This window comes from Phoxinus phoxinus, assembly GCF_949152265.1.
Source record: "Phoxinus phoxinus genome assembly, chromosome: 20".
Lineage (NCBI taxonomy): Eukaryota > Metazoa > Chordata > Actinopteri > Cypriniformes > Leuciscidae > Phoxinus > Phoxinus phoxinus.
This window is the reverse complement of record NC_136895.1, coordinates 4887397-4913832: the sequence shown is the minus strand read 5'-3', so window position 1 is coordinate 4913832 and position 26436 is coordinate 4887397. Positions and strand designations below refer to the sequence as shown.

The 26436-nt window shown below is 37.1% G+C and overlaps 1 protein-coding gene across 1 annotated transcript in view; it reads left to right on the top strand.

The window, feature by feature from the left end:
• The window catches only part of ptk7a (protein tyrosine kinase 7a), a 51537-nt gene that overhangs the window by 5688 nt on the left and 19413 nt on the right, over nucleotides 1-26436 (top strand). Inside the window, exons 2-3 of the mRNA XM_079593960.1 lie at nucleotides 23351-23647; nucleotides 24122-24224. Coding sequence (XP_079450086.1) covers nucleotides 23351-23647; nucleotides 24122-24224 — 400 coding nt within the window. The remainder of the gene's footprint in view (nucleotides 1-23350; nucleotides 23648-24121; nucleotides 24225-26436) is intronic.

Below are 26436 nucleotides of genomic sequence, written 5' to 3'. Positions count from 1 at the left end.
TATTACTATTGAGAATAATAGTAAAGCCATCAACACTATGTAATAACCCAGAGTCTGGCGAGAAGTGCTGGCTCCATCACCTTGGGTAAACTCGGCATGTCAGAGCATGTCTGAACGGGCTCGAGTCTCTGATTAAACTTCTGGGGCCGGCTGACAGCGCGCCGGTTTGATCTCGCTCTTAATGAACTCCTGTAACGACAGCCTGGAAGATGCCTTAAGATCACTCTCGATGGCAGTGATGAAATGCAGAGGTCTTGAGACGCGTTTATCTTGGAGCCGCGTTCAGAAATGTGAGCCGGCTGGCTTTTAAGTGCAATGCACAAGGTTTAAATAATAAAGCTCATAGTTTTGTTAACGCAATCTTAGTGGTTTGTTTGAGTCGTGCATTTTTAAAATGTGAATCATGCTTGAGGTAGGACTGCTTTTTATGACTTAATGTTCTCTATATAAAGGTCCCTTTTTGGTATCCTTACCATATTATGTGAATTTTATTTTACTTTGTTTACTGGTTTGACATGGCGGGAGTTTAAAAATTAGACTTAAGTTTTCAAGGTCACTTGATGATTTTATCACACTGGTCTTGTGTTATGTAATTTTCAGGTCTTATGGCTGTTATTGGTTATTATCACGTACATTTTCAATAATCACTGGGGTCAGATCATATGTAAACAATGAATAGGACATTGCCTCAGTATCACTCAAACATTACGTTTTATTAAATTGTGCTGCTTTAAGTAATTATATGCAGACAGTGTTGGGTAGGTTACTCTTATAAAAAAATAAAAATAAAAAAAGTAATTAATTACCAGCTACTAATTATTCAACAGTGTAATTAGATTACTGTACTAATTACTCTCTAGCTAAAAATGATTGCATCACTTTATAAATCCCATATCAACTTTCGTGAAGTTGAACAATACAAGGATAGACATAAAACTGCTCTTAATTCTTTCAAATAAACAATCTAAAATTGCACAAATTATTATTCAACTGAACAAAGTAGGATTTAAACGTTACATTAAAAACATGCATTTTAACATTAGACGTTACATTTTATGTTAAATCCACTATTTTTGTTTGTATAATTATTGCATAGTCTATACAATATTTAATGCAATTGCATCGGAAGTAACTAATTAAATGACAGATCAATTAAGAGTACGATTAATCGAATCCAAAATAAGTTTGTGTTTACATAATATATGTGTGTGTATTGTGTATAATTATTTTGTATATATAAATACACGCATATAGCCTATATTTGAGAAATATTTGCATTTATATACTGCATATATATGATTTATATTATATATAAATAGAACTATTTTATATATAAATAACACATTTTTCTTAAATATATACATGCATGTGTGTGTATTTATATATACAAAATAATTATACACAATACACACACATATATTATGTAAACACAAACTTTTATTTCGGATTCGATTAATCGCGATTAATCGTTTACAGATCAATTAAGATTAATCCCTTACTTTACTTTTTCAAGAGGAAAGTAATTAAATTTCATTAATGCATTGCAACGCTGATTATATTATTCAACATTTTTGAAGACATTTTGTTAACACTTTTTAATCAGGTCTCATCAGTTACAAACTAACATGAACAGTACATTATTACAACTTTTATTTATTAACCTTTGTTAATGTTAGTTAATAAAAATGTCCATGTTAGTTCACAGTGCATTAACTAATGCTAACAGATGATACAACTTTTGATTTAAAAAAATGGTTAGTAAAAGCTAAGTTTAACGTTAACTAACATTCTGTAGAAGTACTGTTCATGTAATGTGGTGTATTAATGTAATATTAATAAATAAACATTATTATAAAGATTTTCTGAAATGTGAAAGTCCAGTTTTAGAGTTTTAATCCAAAGCAAACTTGAATTATTTTTTATTATTAAGTATTTGAACCATGAAAATAGCCAAGGAAGCCGGCATGGCTTTAAAACTCCAACCATCCAATGTGTAATTGGTTTATAATTGTGTATATCAATGTTTTTCGCAACATAGATGGACATAATTGTGTGTTGACTCTGTAATATTCTGTTTAAAAGTCTCGGGATAGTTCAAGCAAAAATAATAACTCGTGTTGTTCCAAACAGTTTGCATTTATTTATTCTGTGGAGCGCGAGAGCATAGTCTGAATAAATCAATCTGAAGTAGTGCATATGTAAATGAATTGACTGTTAGTGTAGTTTTTCAAGCGGCAGAAGCAGCTGTCGTCTCCACTGTGAGCCATCCAGGCCATGGCTTTTGCCAAGTCTTACCCAGCGTTCTCTAATGCTCTGCTAAAGACTTCCACAAGCTGCTCTTCAAAACCACAAGTCCGTCATCAGAGAAATGTGTTTGACCAAATGCAATGATCTCCTTGTGATGCAAACGGCATATGGGAAAGTTTCCCTAAACTATATGTAATAATCCCTCAAAGTAATACAAATACAGCTTTTTTTCCTGATCCACAAACTATTCCTTGCTAGCGTTACATGAGTTTTCAGTGGTTTTGGGGTCAAACCGTCTTATTTCATCCCAAAATCAAAAGATAAAATGCATTTTTTTTTTGTATAAAGAAATATCTTGCACTGCATCCGTTAAGTTTTTGTTTGCATCGACACCATTTTTTTGATAGTTATGCAAATTTTTCATTACAGTTATGCAAAATATTTGATCACGTGACAAGCCATGTTGGAAGGGCATTTCTTCACGAGATTAGCTTGTGATTTTCAGTGATGTGTTCTGATAAAGTATGATTTTCGAGGTAGTTTTTCAGGGTTCGAGATGAGAGGGGGTTTGAGGCCTGTGTGGCGTCCTGGCCGGCTCTTCACAGAGCGAGTGGTTCTTGTTAGTTTTGATAGGAGAATGAGAGCGATTACAAGAAGTGCATGTGCTTCACGTTACATTCGCTGGCCCTTCCCCCGCCGCTCCGTACTCCGCATTCCCCTCCTTCACCACAATGCCGCCCAGATGATATTTAATGAAAAAAACCTGTGCGTACTTCTCTGAAGGGGACTGCGTACTGGTTTCTGCCCTCGGATACTCAAGAGTAAGTCTTCGAATCATTAATAAGTGGGACTTCAGCCTCAGAAGTTCGTGTTTAGTATCACATTCCGAAGTTTTGCTTAATCCAAACAATAGCTCTGGATTCTTGGTTTATTTCATTGTGTGCACATGCTAAACTGGATCTGTTTGTATTAGGGCTCCATGGTGTCTCCTGACACACTCATCCGATGCTCCCGCTGTTTAAAGTGTGTGAAGCGCTCGTCATATTCCACCAGCGCTCCTTTAATGTCGGCTAATTGCATCAGATTGCAGGTCTGGTGCTGTAAACACGCGGAGGGTCACCGGAGGACTCGCGGCGGTGTGAGCCGACCCCCAGGACTGGACCCAGAACACGTCTCAGTCATGAAGCCATACGCATATGTTCTTCATTCTCGTCTCATTTATTAGTGAGGACAAGCAGAAAAGTATCCCTGATGTCCATTTATAATGCACTGCACAAATAGCAGATTTTTCACGTTCCTGTCTTTCTAAACGCTAATGCCGTGTGTCCACTAAACGCTTTGAAAACGCCAGCCGCTCTTCTGAAAGCGTGCTCGAGAGTCGCTATAATATGGAATATTATTATTATACGGATTTGGAGACGGATCAGATCTGATTTTGCAGATAATTTAACATAAAAACATAAAAAGGTTACACTTTACAATAAGGTTCATTAGTTGTAGAATGAACAATACTACTTCAGAAAAAAATAATCTTAGTTAATATTAATTTAAACATTTACTAATACGTTATTAAAATCAAAGGTTGTGTTTGTTAACATTAGTAAATGCACTGTGAGCTAACATGAACAAACAATGAAGAGCTGGAACGTTAACAAAGATTAATAAAAATGTATTGAATGCTCATTATTAGTTCATGTTAGTTAATACATTAACTAATGATAACTAATTAACCTTATTGTAAATTGTTACCAATGAAAATAACATACAATGTAAAGTACTTGCTGTGGCCCTTGTTTTAAATGATTTTGTTCAGTTGTTGTGCTTGTTGTTGTGATGATTGGTCGGTGTGGTATTAGTCCCGCCCCTCCTCCCCTGTGATTGGACCGCTGGGTAAAAAGTGGCAGTGATGAGCGCTGCTGGTGTTTTCATACACACAGTGCTCCCATTGAAAACAACTGGAGGAAACACACTGGGCTTAGGGGGAAAAAGGGATTTGGTGGAAACATGGAAACAATTGCCTGACAATTTCACAGGCTGTTTGTGTTTCTGCCCCTTTAAGAGTTGAACATGTAAATGACTTCTGTTGTGATTGGCTAACCTCTTCACTGAGAGGTTTGCTGTTGGTCTAATAGCCTAGCTGGCACTGCACCGTTGTTTTATCTATTAACTAATACAAAAATACATTATAAATGCAATTAATTTGCCCAATCCCTTCTATGATTGACTGTTTTAAAGTTCTAAATGAAAATTCATTTTGATATTGTTTTGGTGTGCATAGTCAAAAATGTAATTATATAAATATGACTGAATCACTGCTTATTAATATTTGAAAGAAAAAACAAGAACATTTACCAAATCAAAGTCGCATACAGGATGAAAAATATATATATATAAAATATCATATCATGACTGTGTGTCAATGTCAATAAGTCTAAAATATCAGCTGATTTGTAATTTTTATGTTAAAGTTAGATTCAAGTTGTTAATTACATGTCTTGTGACGCAACTCTCCAAAAACGTATAAACGTTATAAATAATTCATAACACTTCTAAAAATATTATACATCTAATAGTAGGCTATATATAATTTTTACCTTGAATTAATATATTAAATAAGGGGAAATAATTAAAATGTGTGCACATATGTATGGAAGATATTTTATTACTTGGTTACTTCACACAACATTTTAGAGTCATTCAAAGTTTTTAAAATCATATGAAGCATGTCTACACCAGATGTTGTATAGATCACACAAGTTTGACCCATGCTTTTTTAGTTAAAGGTGAAGACCCAACTTTATGCATGTTTTGTAAGATTCCCTTTTCTGTCGAACAGGCACGTGCAGAGGGGGGGGGCTTTGGGTGCTCGAGCCCCTGCCCTTTTTCAAAATTAATCAAAAGTGCCCTTCTCAAACATATATCAATGATAATATTGTGGTCAATAAAACAAAATGCATTTGCTTATAATTTACATGACAATGTGTACAAGACTAAAGTAGCCTAAATTCACGTTTATTTTTACGTTTCTGTCAGTCTGAGGTGTCGTTGCTATAACGCGTTGCTATGGGTTGCGTCACTTGCGTCAAGTTGTGCGTGTCTTGCTCCGGTCTTGACTGACGGTCTCCATTTTCGAGGCTCTAAAACTCCGGAGTAGTGTGTGGGCGGCAGGCATAACCGTAGCAAAAGTTATGCGTTTTAAAATGAAAATGTATTAGTGTACACGTAGGTATCCCACACAGTCTGCTTGGGAACCGATGCTCTCGAGCGTCTTTCAGTGAGTAACGTTATGCTCGACGGCAGGAAAAAAAAAAAAAAAAAAAACTTTTTTTTTATTACTATTATTATTTTTTATAATAAAAGGTTGTGTGTCGATTCAATTAAAAATCCACATAACACATATTTTAAAATATTACTTAATTCGCTGAAGCCTGTTTGTCATGCATAATACACCGACCAATCGTCATCTGGCACAAGAAGTTCAAATATCATTGGACGGTCATTTATAAATAAATCATTTGAAAATTACATGGACAGACGAATTTACATTGAAGTGATCTGAATCTCCGTCGTTGACCTAATATGTTAATTGACTACAAACCAGCACCAAAAGTAGCATTAATGGTAAGTATAGTATTCAAGTCACTTGAATTTAGGCCTAGTCTATATATTGATACACCGTTTACATTATGAAACTAGTTTGTTAAATGAAGCCCAGGCCTACAGTGTAGGCCTATTATGTGAGGTGTAGGCTGCCTGACAACAACAGGCGAAATGGTGACTTTATTATTTTAACATTTTTGCACACACAAATTACTATTTTTTTAAAAAAAGAAGTCCCTAATGCGCTTTAAGCCTGCATTTATTTGATCAAAAATACAGAATTTTTTAACTTTAAAAATATAATTTATTTCTGTGATACAAAGCACATATTTATATATATGCCCCTTTTTATATTTGAGCCCCTGCCCCTGAGGAACTCTCTGCACGTCCCTGCTGTCGAACATGTTTTATTAGATTGTCCTGGACTTAATACAAGCAGAAGGCTCTTTTATGAAGTTACCTCACTTAAGGACTTTAGTAAGATTATGCCTGAAAAGGTTTTGGATTTTCTATCATATGTTAATTAAAAAAATCTTGTATAATATGAATTGCTGTTTGGTTTTTATTGTATTTATATGATCTTTGCTTTTTTGTGATTTAATTTTTGCCATGAAAATAGCTTTGAATGCCGACATGCTAGGGGTGTAATGGTACATGTATTCGTACCGGACCGTTTCGGTACAGGACTTTCGGTACGGTTCACATGTGCACCGAATGCAATCTTTCACGTAAATTAGGCTAGTTTTGTGTGCGGAACATGCGTCAATTCCGAGTTTCCACCCGAACATATTAAGTGTCGGAAGTCTCCGCGTTGCACTGATTAAATCTGATTAATCGTTTTTGTGATTCAAATACATGTAAAATATTACCATAACATCTGTCTTCCTGTGTGCGGAAATTTGTTTATGTTGCTGTGACAACGAAACGCGTGCAAGCGCGCCTGTGTTAAGAGCACTGATGCGCTCATCTGTGGACATTTCTGAATGCCTTTCTGTTAAAAGCGGGCTTTCCACACAAACAAACGTACATGTGCCATTAGTATGAGAAAAATAAATTGGACTTTAACTCTCGGGTCGGGCTCGGACATAAATATCGCATAAATAAAGATCACCACATACACGGCACGCTCGCTTTAGCCCAGCCTCTCGCTAGCTAGCGTCACGGCCAATATTGGTTTAAGAGTATTTTATTTAGTGGAGAACTTTGCAGCAGTATTTTATTTCTTATTCTTTTATTTTTTTATTAGCCTAACGTTATATTTTATTAAAAAGTGTGTTTAAAAAAAGTATAAACAAATTGTAAAAAAAAAGTTTATAGTAAACAACCAGCAGTTTAATGTTTTGCATTTCTTTCCGTTACTGTACCGAAAATGAACCGAACCGTGACTTTAAAACCGAGGTACGTACCGAACCGTGATTTTTGTGTACCTTTACACCCCTACGACATGGCACTAAATAAAACAATCTGATCTCATATTGCACACTGTAATTTGACATTGACCCCATTCCCCATTTTACTGTTGTGTAGTTCTGGCTGAAACATTCCTTGAAAGTTTTCAGTTTTGATAAGAGCTTCCTGAAACGTGTTGTAGTTCATCATTAATCGGCCCTGTCCCAAATGAGCCTTCAGAGACCACACTTTCGTGACTTAACACCGCTCAGCAAAAAGTGCACATCAAGGGCACGTATCAAGCCTTCAGAAACCTAAAATGACAAATGGGACCCCCTGTGGTCTTGTGAAATTAATGGAGACACGCATGCGGTGACCATTGCAGGGCCTGGGTTAGTGCACATGAAGTGTGCCATATAGGACAGGGCCATTGAGTTGGGTCAGCAGATGCTATTCACCCTTGAGAGGTAAAATCGATCCCACAAACCCAGTCAGAATACGAGTTGTCTATAAACTTGCCGTTTGTTATTTTCAGGGCTCTGCTGGTTTCGCCCCCCACCCATCATCACTCGTATAAACACAGAGAAGCCCATGCTTCGCCCTGCTAATGATGTAAGGTGTTGGGTTTCCACAAGTGTGGAGGCTCCGCTTGACCTTTCAGACCTCCTCGTGAAGAGCAGTGAGTGGAGCACAAAGCAAACGGTGTCACGGGGTTCGGCTCAAAGCGCGCTCGCTGTCCTGATATCACAATGACAAACTCAGGAATTCAAGTCTTGAACATCCTTGGCCTTGGTAAATAGTTTGGCGCAATCTGTTATTTCTTAAAGTATTTTTTAAAATCCATTACTGTTGGAAAAAAAACACGTAATGTATAGTTATGAATGGCCTTGAGAGTGTAAATTGATTGCAGTCGTTTTTTGTACAATCTGCTTATGGCCCACCAAGAGTTATCAATTGAAATATTTGAGAAAGCAAGGTTGCTTCAGGTTTTGAAATGTCATGTGGTGCAATTCACCAAAATCTGTAAAAGAACTAGTTTACGTCGTTTTTTTGCAAATAATGTTTAAGATATGGAAACTCCCATGTATTCAAGATTAAATATTAGTTATTCTTACTTGGTGGTTACACCACATGATCATTTTGCGTTCAAAATTAGCATCTTGAAAATGGTTTCAAAGCTGTATAAAACAAAGAAAACATTTATAAAAACGTTCTCACGAAAACCAACTCTGGGCGAACCAAGGGACCAAGTGATATCATAATACATAATGGAAAATGTGTCTTATAAAAAGCAGTAGTGTCTTATTCTGTAAGTGAGGACATTAGTTATCACCGGTTAAAACCAAATAGCACCTCTTCATCTTAAAATGTGTGTGTAATTGCTCTTCTCCGTGCGAGAATGCCGTCCCGATGAAGCCTTGATTAAGTTAGAGGTCGAGCAGGAATGACGGCATTCCTGCTGTAGTGTTTGCATGTGTCTCGACAGCTACAGACAAAGCCACAATAAGCTCGCGGAACGAACTTGTCAATCATCAATGGATGATGCTGAGGAAACGCTGACCAATAAGAGGACAGTTGTACTCGCATGTGACTTACTTGGTAAAAATTTAAATGTTGCCTTATGAAACAAAACATGAAAAACTGCAACATTGAAACAAATCAAGTACTTGTTTCAGAACAAAGCAAACGATCAACTGGTCTGAAAACCCTTAAACTTGATTTGTAAAATTTTGTTTATTTTGGAAGCTCAATTTTGCCTCAATTAACCAAAAATGTTGCCTCACTGTAACTATTATTTGTACTTGAAATCCAGTTAAAAACTCTTATCTCTTAATATAGTCTGTCTAGCAATTACTGTAAACAATTGTGTATATAAACAGACCCCTGCTGTGACACTCCCTGAATACCAAATCCGCCCGATGGTAATGTTCTGTAATGTGATTCCTCTTCGGCGCCTGGCACCTCCACCAGCCAACCGGCTCTAATCAGACTGGATTTGCCGTGGTCTCTTCTGGCCGTTTCATTAACCTCACCCAATCCTTCAGCCACCTTTGCTCCCGCATGCATGTGCAGCCGCCTCCATTTTCTTCTTACACGTTATTATGATCCAAGAAGTGGCACCTGTTCAGCCCTGCCCGAGCGCAATATGACGACTGTGATGCGGAGAACAGCTGCGAAAACAACTTCCTTCCTGCGTGAAATGAGTCTCCCACCTATTCAATAGATGATGGAGCACCTTGCAAATCTCCTTGTTTTGGGGTCAAAGGCCTGGAGCGGGCAGACAGGACATTTTAGGGATAACAGGCTTTAATATCTAGTTTCCCTTAGGGAGAGAAACGGCTCGGCCTAAACGACAAATGCCTATTATGTCTGAAGCTAGATCTTGTTTGGATATTTCCGTTGAGTAAAACATTCCTTGTCTCCAAGTAGAAATTGCAGAAACTCCTGTTCTGTGGCTGCTGATAATTAAATATGTAATGAGTGTATACTTAATGCCCAAGCCCTGAAAGGGCAAAGGCCCTATTGGTTTCCTTAAGATTCTTTTTCCGATTCTTCTTATTTTTCGTCAGGGTTTTGGGGCCCTTAATTTGCTCAAAAACTCTTGAAAATTTGTCAATCCATGGCCATTAGGTCCGGACCAAAGCTGGTACACGGCTTTACACAAAGCGCATACTAGCACACACATGTATGAAACCCAGTACACATAGATCTCATTGGGCTGGACAACTTCCGTACTATATGTCATAAGCTCCGCCCAACAGGAAGTGGGTTAATTAGTTAATAATAATAAGGGTTGCTCTGTAATTTGATATTCTCCTCCTAGGGAATGCATCCGATCACCTCCAATCCCAGTCAGCATGAAGTCAAGACATCGAGGATGCTAAATTGCGAGGGGATTTTTAATATCTCGAACGGTTTGGCCGTGGCGTTGAAATATTAATTAATGGCAAGTAAAGGGAAACAGGAAGTGTGTTATGACTTCTGCATACATTGAATGATTTGGATGAAACTTCAGATGTGTGTTCGTTCACGAGTTCACACTTACGAATGATCAGAGAGTAAATGGTTATGCGTATTTGGCGTGCTGTCCGGGGGAGGGCTCCGAGCTCGGAAATTGGGCCCGAACCCAGAGTACTCCCCCGTCTCTGGTTAGGAAGATAGCCATGCAAGTGTGAGGAGATGGGGTGGTGGAGGGATGCTGAAAACTGTCGAGGAATAAGGGTGAGTTGACTGTGAATATTTATAGGTTTTACTCATGCTGATTGAGTAGATCTGTTGATTACTGATTGATGACAGCTGGTTGGAGTGACTTGATTGCTTTATCATTAGAACGTGTTCCTCCCGAACCTGGTTAATAAAACATCATTTGTTGGAGACCTTCATTATTAGTAGTTTTGTTTCCTCGTAAAACTTTTTCTACAAAATCACCAACCTCTTAGAATAGCTACATTAGTGTTACATTAGTGTTATTGGCCATCTTGATTTCTGTTGGCATCGGCCATTGGCAAACTTGCATTGGTCAACTGGATTCAATTTTATGGCTTTTCATTTTGCTGAATTTTCATGGATAAAATCAAATCATTTCAATGAGAATTTGAATCGGGTTTTCCCTTACACAGATTTTACAACTGGTTCAAGTTGGGTACGCAGATTCACTGCATTGTTTTCTATTGATGTTGCTTCCCATCTTTGCCCACAGAAATGAATCTCATTGGTCCAAAACCGTATTCCACATAACTGCATATAAAAGGTAAAATATTTAGATTGACTGTGTTGCACCTCGCAACATTTTTGCTTAAGTGTCAGGAAAAAAAAACGTTTGGAAAATCTTTTAGTGTCAAATATTAAAATATGATCTCATAAAGTTTAGGTATCCAGTTCTTACGCCTACAGTTTTCTGTGGGCCGACCCACAGCGTCACATTTCCAAGTGAGCTGTTCTGATGCTTTCAGATCAGATTAACAACCCAATTACAAGTGTGTTTAAAGAAGACAGGTGGAGTTCATCAGCACCAGCTATGTGGGTGCTTTGCTGTCTCAACATCTGTGGGTGGCACAGTGTGTGTGGGGTGGGTCTAACATTACAGTGCAGTCTGAGTCCACCAGTCTTTGTTTCATATGCCAAGTTAATCACACCGACTCATAAATCAACGGCTCTTTCTAACTCATCCTCCCGACTGCATACCGGCTGTGCTTCTTGTTGCACCTTTTAATACACACAGTTGAAACACAGAATTGGTGCGTCGGCTCTCTGAAATACTCCATTGTGATTGGTGAATGGCGGCATTCTGCTGCTGAACTGTGTAGTCGACAGGTTTATTTTGTGTTAATGACTGACTGAATGTACAACATCCCTTTAGGGCTGAACGATTTTGGAAAATAATCTAATTGCGATTATTTTTACCAATATTGCGATTGCGATTTAATATGCGATTATTTTTTAAGCTCTTTATCTATTATATTATTCAACAAACACAAGCAATAAATCATTGTAAAATATGGATGGGAATCTTTAGGCACCTCATGAGCTGATCAACTTTTTTTATTTATTAATTAATCTTATTAATAAAACTTTAAATATTTATTTAATTACATATGTAATTATAAGTAGGCTACTTTAAAAAATAATTACACATTAAAAAACGAAATTAATAGTTACATGTTAATAATTTTAAATAGGCTATATAAACGATTATCTTCAAAACATAAAAGTTATCAATAACAAAGAGGGCAAAAAACATTACAAGCAATAAACAAAGAGTGCTTCAGTATTTAAGAGTAGTCTGAATGTTTTCCATTCAAGAGCTGTGATTAAGTGTTTTTCTTTCTCAGTTTAGATACGATAAGCTGCTTCACACTAATGCACAGATCTCTTTTGAAATATAAGATGTGGTTTGTCCTGTCTGTTTAATAACTTAAGACATAACTGACTGTTTATATTAATTTCGCGTCATAAACGCATTTTGAGATGCAAGCTAACCACGTAGACAGAGTCGCTCACAGCCGCATGTGAGAGCGCTCTTCACAAAGCGGGCGTGAGTATTTGAAATTGAAAGCAGCTTCTGTTGATGGTTTTCATATTTTTATTTTTAATATATAAGCCAACTGCATTCCAAAAGACATATGATGCCTTTATAGAGCATTTGTAAGGAAAATACCGGCGGGCGAGGAATTAGAAGCAAGCAGGATACGGTTGTGTTGTGTATAAAGCACACGCAGCGTCATATCACGCATCTGTGTTTAAAACTAGCTCAGACTCGATTCTGAAATTATCTGAATCTATACAGAATCGTTGAAGAGAATCTATAACACAATCGCATAAATTAAACAAACTGTTCTTTCCTGTAGCCTATGCCAGGCCTATATGTGTAGCGTAACAAGTTGATGCTTCATCTGCAGTGCAGACTGCTTTACTATCGCGTGTCACGTGACCAGAGAGTAATCGCAGCTTTTGCGGTTACAAAATCGCGTTTCATCATATCGCGATATTATCGCAAATGCAATTAATCGTTCAGCCCTACATCCCTTACTTGTTTAATGGATAATCAGTCATGACTCTGATACAAGCGGATTAGTGGATCCCAGGTTTTCCAGATGTGGTTTGAGTTCGACCACAGGTGCTCCTTATAAAGTTTTTCTCAGCGATGACCATCTGCCATCTAAGGTCCATTGTGAAGGTGGTGAGCTTAGTGCTTGCAAGGAAGACTGATAGCATTGTAAATATAAGTTGAACCTCTATTTGTTCAAATTCTGGTCCTGTTCATCCTTGTGTTTGTGTCTAGAGCAATGTCAGAAAACATAATTTTGGATGGTTTCTTCCAAATGTGTTGGTCTCTCCAGTATCTGGAGGTGTGTGTGTTGAAAGGGGCCAGTTTGGACACAGTTTGATAGTGTTAGGGCACAGCCCATGCTCTTTGGAGAGGTTTTTTGAGCAAGCCTACATAAAGTTTATATGTTCTTCAGCCAATCAGGTTCCTCTCCTGGTTCTCTCCTGGCTTGTTAGTTGTAGAGAGGGCATGAATGGCATCTTTGTCCCAAAAAATTCAAATTCCTCCACAGGAATCCAGGAAGTGGAGAGCAACTTCGGCCAGGTTAGTGCTCTTGCCCTGAAGCATCCTGTTCTCATCAGCGCCAATGAAAGTCATATTGATATTAGCTGCTTTTGAGAACTTGAAGATTAAACACAACATGGTTTCATTTAAAACATTGTGCAGTTGGTCTTATTTCGCCGTATACAAAAAGTTTATTTTGATGTAAGTTCTTGTTTTGATATAATGTCTAAAAGGGGGGAGCTCCGATTGATCTGATACTGATCGCTATCAGCCGATAATAGGGCTGGATTTATGGACGGTATGGGATTTTATTTTTGTTGATATGAAACAAATGTGGTCATTTTTTAATGAAATTGAAACAATAAATACTGTTTTGTGGCTCTTTAATGTGTCTGACAGATCGCTGTGTCGCCTCAGTTAAAGCCGCTCGTGAACCGATCATCTCTTCCTTCTAGTTCATTTATAGCATCAAATAAACATAAATGAACATCAGAAGGAATGTTGTTTTAACCGCGGAAAGATGTCCGTACACTGTTTTTCAAGTTCAAATCCTCCAACGTTAATCTACGAAGTCTCCTTAACAGTTTTGTCGGACAAAAATGGCGGATGACGTATCATGATTGGTCAGATCACCTGTCAATCAAACTCGCTGCAAAGGGTCAGACACAACGTGCACATGTGCAGGCCAATGTTTTTTTTTTTGGCTGTGATGACAGTGACGAGCTCAGACCCGCGGTAAGCGTCATGTGACCGCGGTAATGCGGTAACCGTCCTAGCCGATAATCGTTTTGGGAAGTTTGATCAGCGGTCTCTATAAAGGCCGATCTCATGCTGACAACGCATAAAGACGGGTAAAATAATTATAATGCTAAAGGTGAGGTACAATTAATATTTCTTTATTAAATAGCTTGCAAAGTAATTTGAAAACTTTATGTGAGATGTAATTTCGCTAATGCAAACTCAAAGCCCACGCACATAAGGCCGCCTCACAAACAGCTCGCCAGTACCAAATTTGGCTTAAATGGTCAAATACACAAATGTATGTACATAATTACAGTTTTGACGAGTTATGCACATAGTCAGTTTTTGTCATAAGTGAATGTAAACAGTATATTGGATCCGTGCATTCGGTCTTAAAGTGACCGGAACCTAATAATCCTGTTGCTGTCTCAGATTTTTTTTTGTCTTTTGTTGTTTGATTAACATTAATGACTCTCACTGCTCTCGAATGCCTAATTGTAAGGATAAATCTGTGTTAATTTATTCAGGGAAATTTTGTTAGAATTTCTTACCTCTATACTACTGTTAATCCCACCTGACTTAACTTAAATCACTGTTTATTTTATGTTTATATTTATTTGTTACTGCTTGTAAATTGATCTATTAATTTAAATTTTAGTGTAAGTTTTAGTAATTTTGTTTTTTGTATTAGTTTTTTTTTTTTTAGTTTATTTATTTTATTATTATTTTGCTGATTCAACTTATTTCAGTTAGTTCCCAAAGCAACATTTTAAAATTTCCATCTAATATTTGTATTATTATTGTTATAATAAAAATATATATATTTTTCACAGTACACAAGCTGACTTTAATGAAATGCTCAGAAGATGTTTAAAGATATAATTAATAAAATGAATAGTAAAAATGGAATGTATGTTTGTAAATAAAATAATATAGCTGTGCAGCAACTTAGAAACTTTAGAAACAATAAAATAATTTTCCTTTGTTTTAACCCAGTGCTTTCCCATAAACTTAATTTGGAGTAGTTGTTTTCCTGCATTAAAGCTTTCGATGGTGGTCAGTCGGATTGTGTAACAGTTGTCGGTGCAGCTGTGTGGTTCGTGTCGAGTGGCGAGTTAATTCTGCCCCTCGGCCTCATGGGAGTTTACAGACTAGCTCTTCTGGTCATGCGGAGCCGCAGATAGAGGGCTTTCTTTTCCTGTTGAAGCACAAGGAGAGATTATACATCTGTGTTTATTTGTGTAGGTGTGTTAGTGGTTTGTGGTAGGAGTCTCCCGCTACATCATTGCCCGGCTCTGGTTTGCTGTGGCACTCAGTTCGTAAAGTACAATACTTATAGTGGATGTCTATTGCACCAGTAACATTGACTTTGTGCTTTTAAGAGCCCTTTAAAATAAAGGAAATTTTCCTTGGTCTTTTATTTTGATATATAAGAGGTCTTTGTACCATTAAAACATCCTGCAAGTTTAATAGGAACAACTTTATACATTTATATTTGAACTAGGGCTGTAAACGATTAATCATGATTAATCAAATCCAAAATAAAAGTGTGTATAATTAATTTGTATATATAAATACACACACATACATGTATATATTTGAGAAATATTTGCATTTATATACTGCATATATATTTTTTTATGATTTATTTATATATATATATATATATATATATATATAAACTTTTTTAATATATAAATAACAAATTTCTCTTAAATATATACATGCGTGTGTGTATTTATATATACAAAATAATTATACACGCATATATTATGTAAACACAAACTTTTATTTTGGATTCGATTAATCGCGATTAATCGTTTACAGCCCTACTTTGAACCTCAAGGAACAAATTAAAATATTTTGTCATGACAATTTTAATATTTGTGTGAAATATTATTTTATTTCGTTATTGATGAATTATTATTTTAAGTGTTGCTTGCAAATACATTTTTGTCTGAATAAAAGACGTCAGGATTAACGCTCATTGCCTTATTCTAAACTTTTTTTGAGATTTTAAACAGGTTTCAAGTCTCTTCTTAAAGCATATTTTTTTCCTTTGCTTTTGAACACGTGGTAATATCTTGATTTATTAAGTGTTGTAGAATTATGCTCTTATTGTGTTTTCTTGCTCCACAGCACTTTGGTCAGTCTTGTGTCTGTTTTTAAACGTGCTCTATAAATAAAACAACTTGAACTTGAACTTAGAAATAGCTATCAATGAAGAATGATGCTTTTTGTCCATTTAAAAAGATGTAGTTGCAACATCTACAAGAAGAATTCATGCTAAATGCCCAAACCTAGATATAAATGTCTGTAAAGCATATTTTACATGGAGCAAACTCTACTACACACATGAATTACATCAGTAACTCATAACCGAAGTTTTATTCTTCAAATGAGTGATGCTTTTAAATCTTTAGGTACTTTTCCCCCCATAGACTTCCATTGTAACTGAGAGACATGATGAAATCATCTATGGGAATGCAATAATGCATGTCCATCGAGATTAACTTGCATTGAACCCAGAATGATCCTTTAGTGCTCTGCTGGCGTGGAGATTCTTCATAACTATGAGTAAGGTCTGAAGACGTTGATGGTTTGAGGACGATGTCAGGTTCATGGATAAAGATCTTGTCTCCTGGATACTTGCATGTGGAGACATGAGTCTGCTTTCATAGACCTACAGGTGTAATGACAGGTGGCTTACGTATGGGATTTGATGATGTTCAGTGTTTCTATGGGTGCACATTCTTTGTGAGCATAATCATAACCACATTATAGTCAGTAGTCAGTCTTCAAATGTTGTTTTGATGGGTTGGGAACCTAAGGTAGTGGCTGGACACATAGTAGGAAAACCTTTATTTTTTACTAGGGCTGTTACTGTAAACGATTAATCGCGATTAATCGCATCCAAAATAAAAGTTTGTGTTTACATAATAAATGTGTGTGTATTGTGTATAATTGTTTTGTATATATAAATACACACACATGTTTGTATGTATATTTGCATTTATATACTGCATATATAATTTATATTATATATAAATATAATTATTTTATATATAACACATTTTTCTTAAATATATACATGCGTGTGTATTTATATATACAATTATAATTCTACACAACACACACATATATTATGTTAACAAACTTTTATTTTGGATTCGATTAATCGCGATTAATCGTTTACAGCCCTATTTTCTACTAATGATTCAAATTTCTACTAATTTGATTTTGTAAGTTTGATTAAATTTCATGATTAATTTTCTTGAATCAATTTTATCATACGCATTGTTGTTTATTAAAATATTTATGAATTTTAAAATAGTTTTTTATCACATATGTTTTGTTATATTGGTGCATATAAAAGAAAATAGTTAAATATTCTTTATTTTGTAAATAAAAATCACTGTATGAGCTAGGGATCGTCATCGATTAATCGCATCCAAAATAAAAGTTTGCGTTTAAATATATGTATGTGTACATGTGTATAATTATTTTGTATATATAAATAAACATGCATATTTAAGTACTATTCGCATGTATACAGTCATGGTCAGAATTAATGGTACCCCTGGTAAATATGATCAAAACTGGCTGTAAAAAATAAATCTGCATTGTTTATCCTTTTGATCTTTCATTCAAAAAATGGCCAAAATTCTAACCTTTCATTGAAGCAAGAGAATTGAAAGTGGGGCTAAATCACATTATGAAATAAATGTTTTTCTCCAAAACACGTTGGCCACAATTATTGGCACCCTTTTATTAAATACTTTTTGCAATCCACACAGAAGCACATGCAGGAATATTTACAGATTTGCCATTTCTCAGATGACACGCATTCAAAACATACTAACCCTAACTAGATATTCTAGGGGTCACTTGTTGCATTCAGGGGGTTTCAGACTGCCGTAAATCGGCCTGTGTTTTGATGTTGTTTTACTGGGATGGGAAGCTTTCGGAGCTTAAAAACAGTTGGGCGCAGACTGGTAAAGACCGGAGAGCCGAAAGTATACTTCCCTTGTCCGCGTTTCACTCCGACTCACGTCTACATGACGTAAACTTCATCATCACCACCATAGTTCGCTCATGAAAAGAAAGGTCCTCTAGAACGCATCCATTCTCCCGGTCAACAGATTGTACTTGGAAAGGCTTGTGCACTCAACAGTATGCGAGACGAAAAATGAAGTACGCCTGGACTGTAAGATGACTATGACCTGCTCTCGAGGAGAATATTCTGACACAGGTGCGGGCGGAGATGGCAGACTCATAAGACAGCAACAGATGGATGAAGACGCAGGGTTTCATAGGCTGATGTCACGTTGACATCATGTCAGAGTGATTTAAAGAGAGGTTATCTCGCCCCCTAACAGGTGCAACCTTCCTTTACCCTCGTGCACTCATGAAATATCCCAGTTCAAGCTTCAGTCACTCATCGCAGCTGTTTATTGAATATGTTTTACTCCACTCCACAGGGAATCCGGGCTTCATTTCCCATTCCCAGTGCAAGCTGGTCCTCTCCCAGCGTGAATTGTGCTTGTTGGAGCGTGACCGACTACTGTCTGTCTGTCTGAATGTGAAGTCTTCTGGTGAATGGAGGCTTGAAAATGGGCAGAGGCGCCAAAGATTTAGAGACTCCTGTCGTTCACCGGGGATGCCTTTTGTTTTATTCCCCCCTTTTTTTAATGTGTGAACGTTGGCATGTCGGAATGAGTGATATAAATATAAATATTTGAAGATTATATGTGACCCTGGACCACAAAACCAGTCACATTGGTCAATTTTTTGAAATGGAGATTTATATATCATCCAAAAGCCGAATAGGCTAAAAAGCTTTCCATTGATGTGTGGTTATTGGCCGAGATACAACTATTGTAAATCTGGAATCTGAGGGTGCAAAAAAAATGTAAACATTGAGAAAATCTCCTTTTAAAGTTGTGCATTTATGTTCACGATTGTGCTGCACTCACTCACAAAAATACATGTTTTATATATTTACGGTAGGAAAGTTACAAAACATCTTTATAGAACATGATCTTAATATCCTAATGATTTTTGGCATAAAAGAATAATCTATAATTTTGACCCATACAATGTATTGTTGGCTATTGCCACAGATATACCTGTGGGTCATGTGACTGGTTTTGTGATTCAGGGTCTCATGGTCGTCACTGGCATATCAAATTTTGTTCACCAAAGCAAGCATCACTTTTACTATTTACTATTGCTTATAGTCGGATTGCGGTTCATATTCATAATCAATATCTCAGTTGCTTCCTTCTACACTGTTTCTGCACCAAACACGTTTCCATTATTTATCAATGGCTACAGATGGATATTGGGAATGCTGATGTTATGCTGATATAGCACTTTTGCTTTAATGTAAAGTAGGAAAACAACACATGGGTAGCTGACAAGATATGCCAACAAGTGGCTTATTATGTGCTGGTTGTTTTTAATTAGTCAGTCAAAAATATTAAGGAAAGACGTTTGAATCAGACTGAATTGTTACTGAGATCACAACTGACTCCTTCACTAAACCATTTTTTGGTGGTGTCCAACTCAAAATAAACCTGGAACTGCAATGTCCTAAACACTCGCATTTTTCCTCAGAGACGAGAAACTCGCCCCTCGAGAGCCAAAGCAGTGATGTCCATCTAAGAATTTTTACCAATATTTACCTAAAAAAGTAGATATTTCTCCCAATTGGAAATGGATCTAAAAAGGTTAGATCAGAAGCTTTTTTTTTATCAGGCTTTTTTTTTTTTTATAAACCTACGTTGTCTGGCACATCGAAGGCCTTGTGACTGAGAAAACATACTGAGGTGCAGGTTTAATATGAACCATTTTTAGATTTTGCTCAAAGTAATAAACTACTAAAAACAAACAACGTATATAATCTAATAATCAACTTTCATCATGAGCACAAAACTAACACAAAAATAATTATCCAGTTTATAACATTGTTTATTATGAAATGCTGATTACCCTTATGTGCTGTTGGGGATGTTTTCAGCCACTATGGGGTATTTTTGAGTCTTAATTTGGCCATAACTTTTTCCGTGTTTCAGCAAATGGAATGATTTTTGGTGACAAATCTTTTGACACATATTTTAGGAAAATGCTTTGAAAATTTTTTAAAAACATAACAGTACACTGTGGGCAAATTCACCACCCTTTCGTTATGTTCGGGGCTGAAAACAGCCACTACTTTAAACTGCTGTAAAAATTGATCAGATAAATATTTTTTTTTTTTTTTTTTTTGCATAAATCTATTAATCAACCTCAGTCCTGTTCAAAACTACTAAATGTTTTTTAAAAATTCAGGATTTTAACTCTTTAATTGCCAAATTCATAAATTGTCACTGATTTGGGGGGAAAAAAACACAAAATGACTTATTTTCAATATAAAATGTTTTTTTTTTTACCTTTTATCACAGTCTTGGACATGTCAAAGATTAGAAACAACATTGGTTTTGATGCACACACACACACACACACACACACACACACACACACACACACACACACACACACACACACACACACACACACTTTATTATGCTATTATACTCCATATAACTCCATGTAAAAGGCAGAAACTAAGCTTTTTTTTTGCACAGGCCTATATAAAGGGTTAATGGTGCCACCTGGTTATCAACAGTAAAAAATACAAATTTTACCTCTTCCCAACAGGGAAAACCACCAACAATCAAAAATGCATGATTATATGGTGTCATGGCTTTGCAATCAAAAAATGTGGTTATAATGGAAGTCAATGGGGCAAAAACAGCCACGAACAGTAAATGAGGAAGAAAAAGTTAAAATCTGATGCTGCACAAAAACTAACAATGCATCAAAACCAATGTTGTTTCTAATCTTTGACATGTCCAAGACTGTGATAAAAGGTTAAACAAATCCAGTCCACAATCACATTTTATATTGAAAATAAGTAATTTTGTGTGTGTCCCCCCCCCCCCCCCCCCCCAAATCAGTGACATAATTTATGAATTTGGCAATTAAAGAGTTAAAATCTTGCATTTTTTTAAAAAACATTTAGTAGTTTTGAACAGGACTGATGTTGATTAATAGATTTATGCAAAAAAAATATTTATTTGATCAATTTTTACAGCAGTTTAAAGTAGTGGCTGTTTTCAGCCATGAACATAACGAAAGGATGAGAATTTGAACAATGCACAAGGGTTAATAATGTTAAATGTATGGAAAATAAACATGTTTATTACTAAAGTTTACATGTGAACATCTGCCCCACATGTTAACTTGTCTCAAACCTAGTTTAGTTAATGGTCAGATGGATAGAAATCACTGTATTTGCTGCGTTCTCGTTTTCTGCGGTGTTGTAAGTATATATTCTGCGGCTCACCGTGTTGCTGCTACTGTTGTTAAAATAACCGTATCGTCTGCGGCTCTTAATGCGGCTCTTTACGTCTTTAGCCGGAGAGAGGAGCGGAAAGGACTTAAAATTAAATATTTGAGGATGTAGCGCCAAAAGATCATTAGCATAAACAACCCTGAGTGCTCGTGGCGTGAACCGCTGCGCTGTTTTGACTCGCTGCTCGCTTTAAACTGTAGAAGCCGTAAAATGGCGCAATTATGTCCCCAAGCCGTTTGAATACCACAGGTTACATTAGCTGCGCACTTTAGTGCTTCTGAACTTTGAGTGATTCTGTATTAATTAGTTTGGTTGTTAAATGTTTCATTCAGTTATATTGCTTGTCCTGCACCTAATCAGCCTGAAAGTAGCCAGCTTTTTTTTTTAATCTGTTTATTTGTTTGTGTTAGGCCTGACCGGTATGTCAAAAATATATTGGCAGTATTTTAATTAAATAAAATATATATCCTATTATTAATCAACCCTAACCTCCCCTCCCAATAAAAACACATTAGCATAGCAACCTAACAGCAACATCTTAGCAGAAACCCACAACATTGTAGCATTGCCCAAGAACACCCCAGCTTCACCCTAGCATGTTGGCATGGCTGTTTCATGAAAATCAAATGTGATTTGAAGTTAAATAATGTTATCCAAATGAATGAAGGTAATGCATCATGTAAAACCCCACACTTTGCAATGGTGGATGATGCATGTGTATATAGTTTATGAAATCACGCTTCTAAATGTCTTTCAGGAGTAGTATACAATCCAGGTGCTCTAGCCACACTTTGATCTTTAACGAGGCCAATGCCAATGGTTTTACTCAAATACACAATGCTTAAGGTTATCGTTTGGGTCAGATCGACTGGTCAGCATTAAAAGGGTCCAGTTCTTGACTCGTCTACCCCAGCTGTCTAAAGCACACCTGGGCTTCTGGCCTTGAAGTTCCAGCTGGATGAAAACAAAGAGCAAGTCTGAGGGAGGGTGAGGGGGTGTCCTGCTCTTTTCAAAGCTACATTCTTTCACCTGTGTTTCAGCATCTTGCTAATCAACAGCACAAGTTGCCCGTCTGGACATGTAAGCGCTGAGACTGATCTACTAGATTAGGACTATAAGTCGAAGTTTTTTTCATAGTTTGGCTGGTCCTGCGACTTATAGTCGGGTGCGACTTATATATCAAAATGAATTAATACTGACTGAGATGAACCAAGAGAAAACATTACCGTCTACAGCCGCGAGAGGGCGCTCTAGTTAGCGGAGTTGTTCACAAGCGACACCGAGGAAGAACTCAATGGATTCAGTGTTGAGGAATGAGATCGGGAGCTTGGTCTTTGTTTACCGGTAACTTGTTGAACTCGCTGGCTAATGTTAGTTTAGCCTATTCAGCCTCCCAGGTATATGTTCTTTATGCTGTTGTGCAGCTGAATAACTGTTAATGTGTTACGCTAACACACCGGACACTATTCACCTGTTGTTCTGTGTGCTGTTGTGCAGCTGAATAACTGTTAATGTGTTACGCTAACACACCGGACACTATTCAGCTGTTGTTCTGTGTGCTGTTGTGTCGCTGAATAACTCGCCTTTCCAGATTAAATGTCTGTTCTTGATCTTGGATTTTGTGAAATAAATTTCTAAATAAATGCGACTTATAGTCCAGTGCGACTTATATGTTTTTTTCCTCTTCATGATGCATTTTTTGACTGATGCGACTTATAGTCCAGTGCGACTTATGTTTTTTTCCTCTTCATGATGCATTTTTTGACTGATGCGACCCCTCTCTTTGACCCTGATCCTAGCCCTAACCCATGATGCATTTTTTATACTCCGGAGCGACTTATAGTCCGGAAAATACGGTCATTTTTTGGCGCAGTACTGGTTATCTTTGCTCATGCCTGTGCTTTGTTTTCTTCTCTTCATAGTGATCCTTGTGCAGGCCGGCTCTTTCTATTTCACCAAGGAGCCAAAATCCCAGGATGCCTTGCACGGCCGCAGTGCCATGCTGCGGTGTGAAGTAAACGACCCTCAAGGTGTCATCTACACCTGGAAGCACAACGGTGAGACTGTCACCAATTCAGAGCGACGATTCCTGGAAGGGGGCAACCTGAAATTCACTGCCATCGACCGAACACTGGACTCGGGAAACTTCCAGTGCATTGCCTCAAAGAACACCAGTGGTGAAGAAGATAACACCGGCGAGGCCTCCTTCAATATCAAATGTGAGTGTATCGCCCATCCATCGCTCAAAATATCCCTCCCTCCCAAGTCTTAACAAGTTAGTTAAACTTTGTGTTTTCTGCCTCTTGGAAATGCTTTCCCTGGCGTGTAAAACACATGTGAACCATTGGCTCTTCTTGGCCTGCCTACTTCACCCCCTTTGCGACTGCAGTAAGCTAAACAACGCCCGCGTGAGACAAGGTTATTTTGAGCCAGCAAGTGAAAGCCAGACAAAGCGCCCCTTTATATCCAATGCCAAGATTAATTGGTTGAAATGCAGCGTCCGGCCGCTTGTGTCAGATAACAAGTAAGGTCAACTAAATGGAGAGGCCTGTTTTTGCAGCGGGTGCAAAGCATGACCAGATGGTGTGAATGGGGGAGTTTGTTTTTGATAATGAGTGCAGAGGGTTTCAACAAGAGTTTCCGCCATCTCCTGATCATCTAGCTTGTTGGTCTTTAACATGTCTTTCTTACAGGGTTGGAGAGTGGTGCGGTGAGTCTGAAGAGTCCAGAATCAGTGGCAGAGATTGAGAGCTCCTCACAAGTGATACTACGGTGCAACATAGACGGACACCCACGGTGAGCTATTGCATGTCTGATTCCTTGCCGTAGATCAGAAACATGCGACTGCGTTTAGCGACGCAAGCTCATATTCGCATTGAGTTCTGCAGCTCATAATGCAGAGCAGGTACTCATTATGTTCTCATCGTAAAGGTCCGGATATACTTTGTTTTCTGCGCTCCGCTCCGTCTAGCACAAGACTTTCAAAGTAGTACACTCCAGATGGACTCTGGTGCATTTAGTGGACCTTTCTATTTGAGTGTTAAAATCACTTGTGTTGTGGTCCGGGGTGCAAACGGACGTGTGCTCAGACAGCAGCAGACTGCTGATGATGGAAATTGCATATCTGTGCGCCAGAGCAGAACGCAGACAAGGGAAGCATAGTTCTGGCATAAGCCACGGGTTTCCAGTGCTGCTTCTGGAAGGCCCGTCCTGCGGATTTTAGCTCCAATCCTAAATTAAACACACCTGGATCAGCTAATCAAGTTCTTCAAGATCACTAGAAACATCCAGGCTGGTATGTTGAGGCAGGTTGGAGCTAAACTCGGCAGGATCTGGCAGGAGCAGGTTTGGACACCCTTGATTTAAGGGGAGCATAACTTGCATCTAGCTACATGAATAACAACATGTCCGGTATAATGACAGAGACATTTGATGGTAAATTGCCCCCTTGAGGATTTTATTACCACCACAGTGTGCACGGTTAGTATGTTGACAGACATACTAAACGGGCGTTGACCAAACATTCAGATCACGACCACAAATATCAAGTAATTTTCCAAAATTCTTTGGTAACATACTACAAAATGCACATAGTCCCCCTGTAGTCAATTTTATAACTTAAAACCGGTCTACTTTGAGCCATCAAACACTAGTTGTAGCTGAGACAGTTTGTTTTGTGTTGTTAACATGTCGAGAAGATGCTGTTTTCTGTTCTACGATAGCAAATCCACTTTGATGCACTTCCAAGGGATGAGTACTCACGCTGGTAAATTGCCCCCCTAGAGAATTTTATTACCACCATAGTATGGACGTTTAGTATGTTGACCATCATTCAGGTCACGACCCAAAATTCTTTGATAGCATATTACAAAACGTCTTAGTACATCATATTACACGTCATATTACAAAACGTTACAAATTTTTTGACAACATACAAACAAACTACATGGAGAAAGAGCTTGTGGCCACGTGTGGTTCTTCCACTCAGTTTCATTGGTTGTTGGTCATTGTTGCCGTCTTGCTTGTTGGAGATAGTGTACCACAAGTTTGAAATCCATAGCATTCGTAGCATCTCTGACTACTTGGAGCGTGAAAACGACTAAAACTGCTGTTATTCATGCCAGGCCAGTAGGTGGCGATGTCACTTTGTAAAGAAACACGAAGCGCCTATAGACAGAATATGAAATACACATGCGCATGACATCACCGTTTTTACTAATTCATGTTTTTGTAGTTTACACGGAGACGATAACGGTATCATTTTATGACATACAACTTGTATTAACTATGTTCAATGTCATCAGAATACAAATGAGAAAATAACAATGAGCTGAAATACTAAAATAAATAAAAAAGATAGAGAAAAAAAAACTTGAGGGAAATATATTCATCTATACATCAGTTACACTGTACACATTTTTTCATGTTATGTTTAAATTTGCATAAAGAACAGTTTCATAAGAAATGTTAGGTAATGCAGGGTCCAAAGTTTTAAGAGTATAACACATATTTGCTTGTGTTTTTTCTATTTGCATGTGCTTTTCTATTTGCATGTGCTTTTTTTCTATTTGCATGTGCTTTTTTTTCTATTTGCATGTGCTTTTTCTATTTGCATGTGCTTTTTTTTCTATTTGCATGTGCTTTTATTTCTATTTGCATGTGCTTTTTTTTCTATTTGCATGTGCTTTTTTTTCTATTTGCATGTGCTTTTTTCTATTTGCATGTGCTTTTTTCTATTTGCATGTGCTTTTTTCTATTTGCATGTGCTTTTTTCTATTTGCATGTGCTTTTATTTCTATTTGCATGTGCTTTTTTTTCTATTTGCATGTGCTTTTATTTCTATTTGCATGTGCTTTTTTTTCTATTTGCATGTGCTTTTTTTTCTATTTGCATGTGCTTTTTTCTATTTGCATGTGCTTTTTTCTATTTGCATGTGCTTTTTTCTATTTGCATGTGCTTTTTTTCTATTTGCATGTGCTTTTCTATTTGCATGTGCTTTTTCTATTTG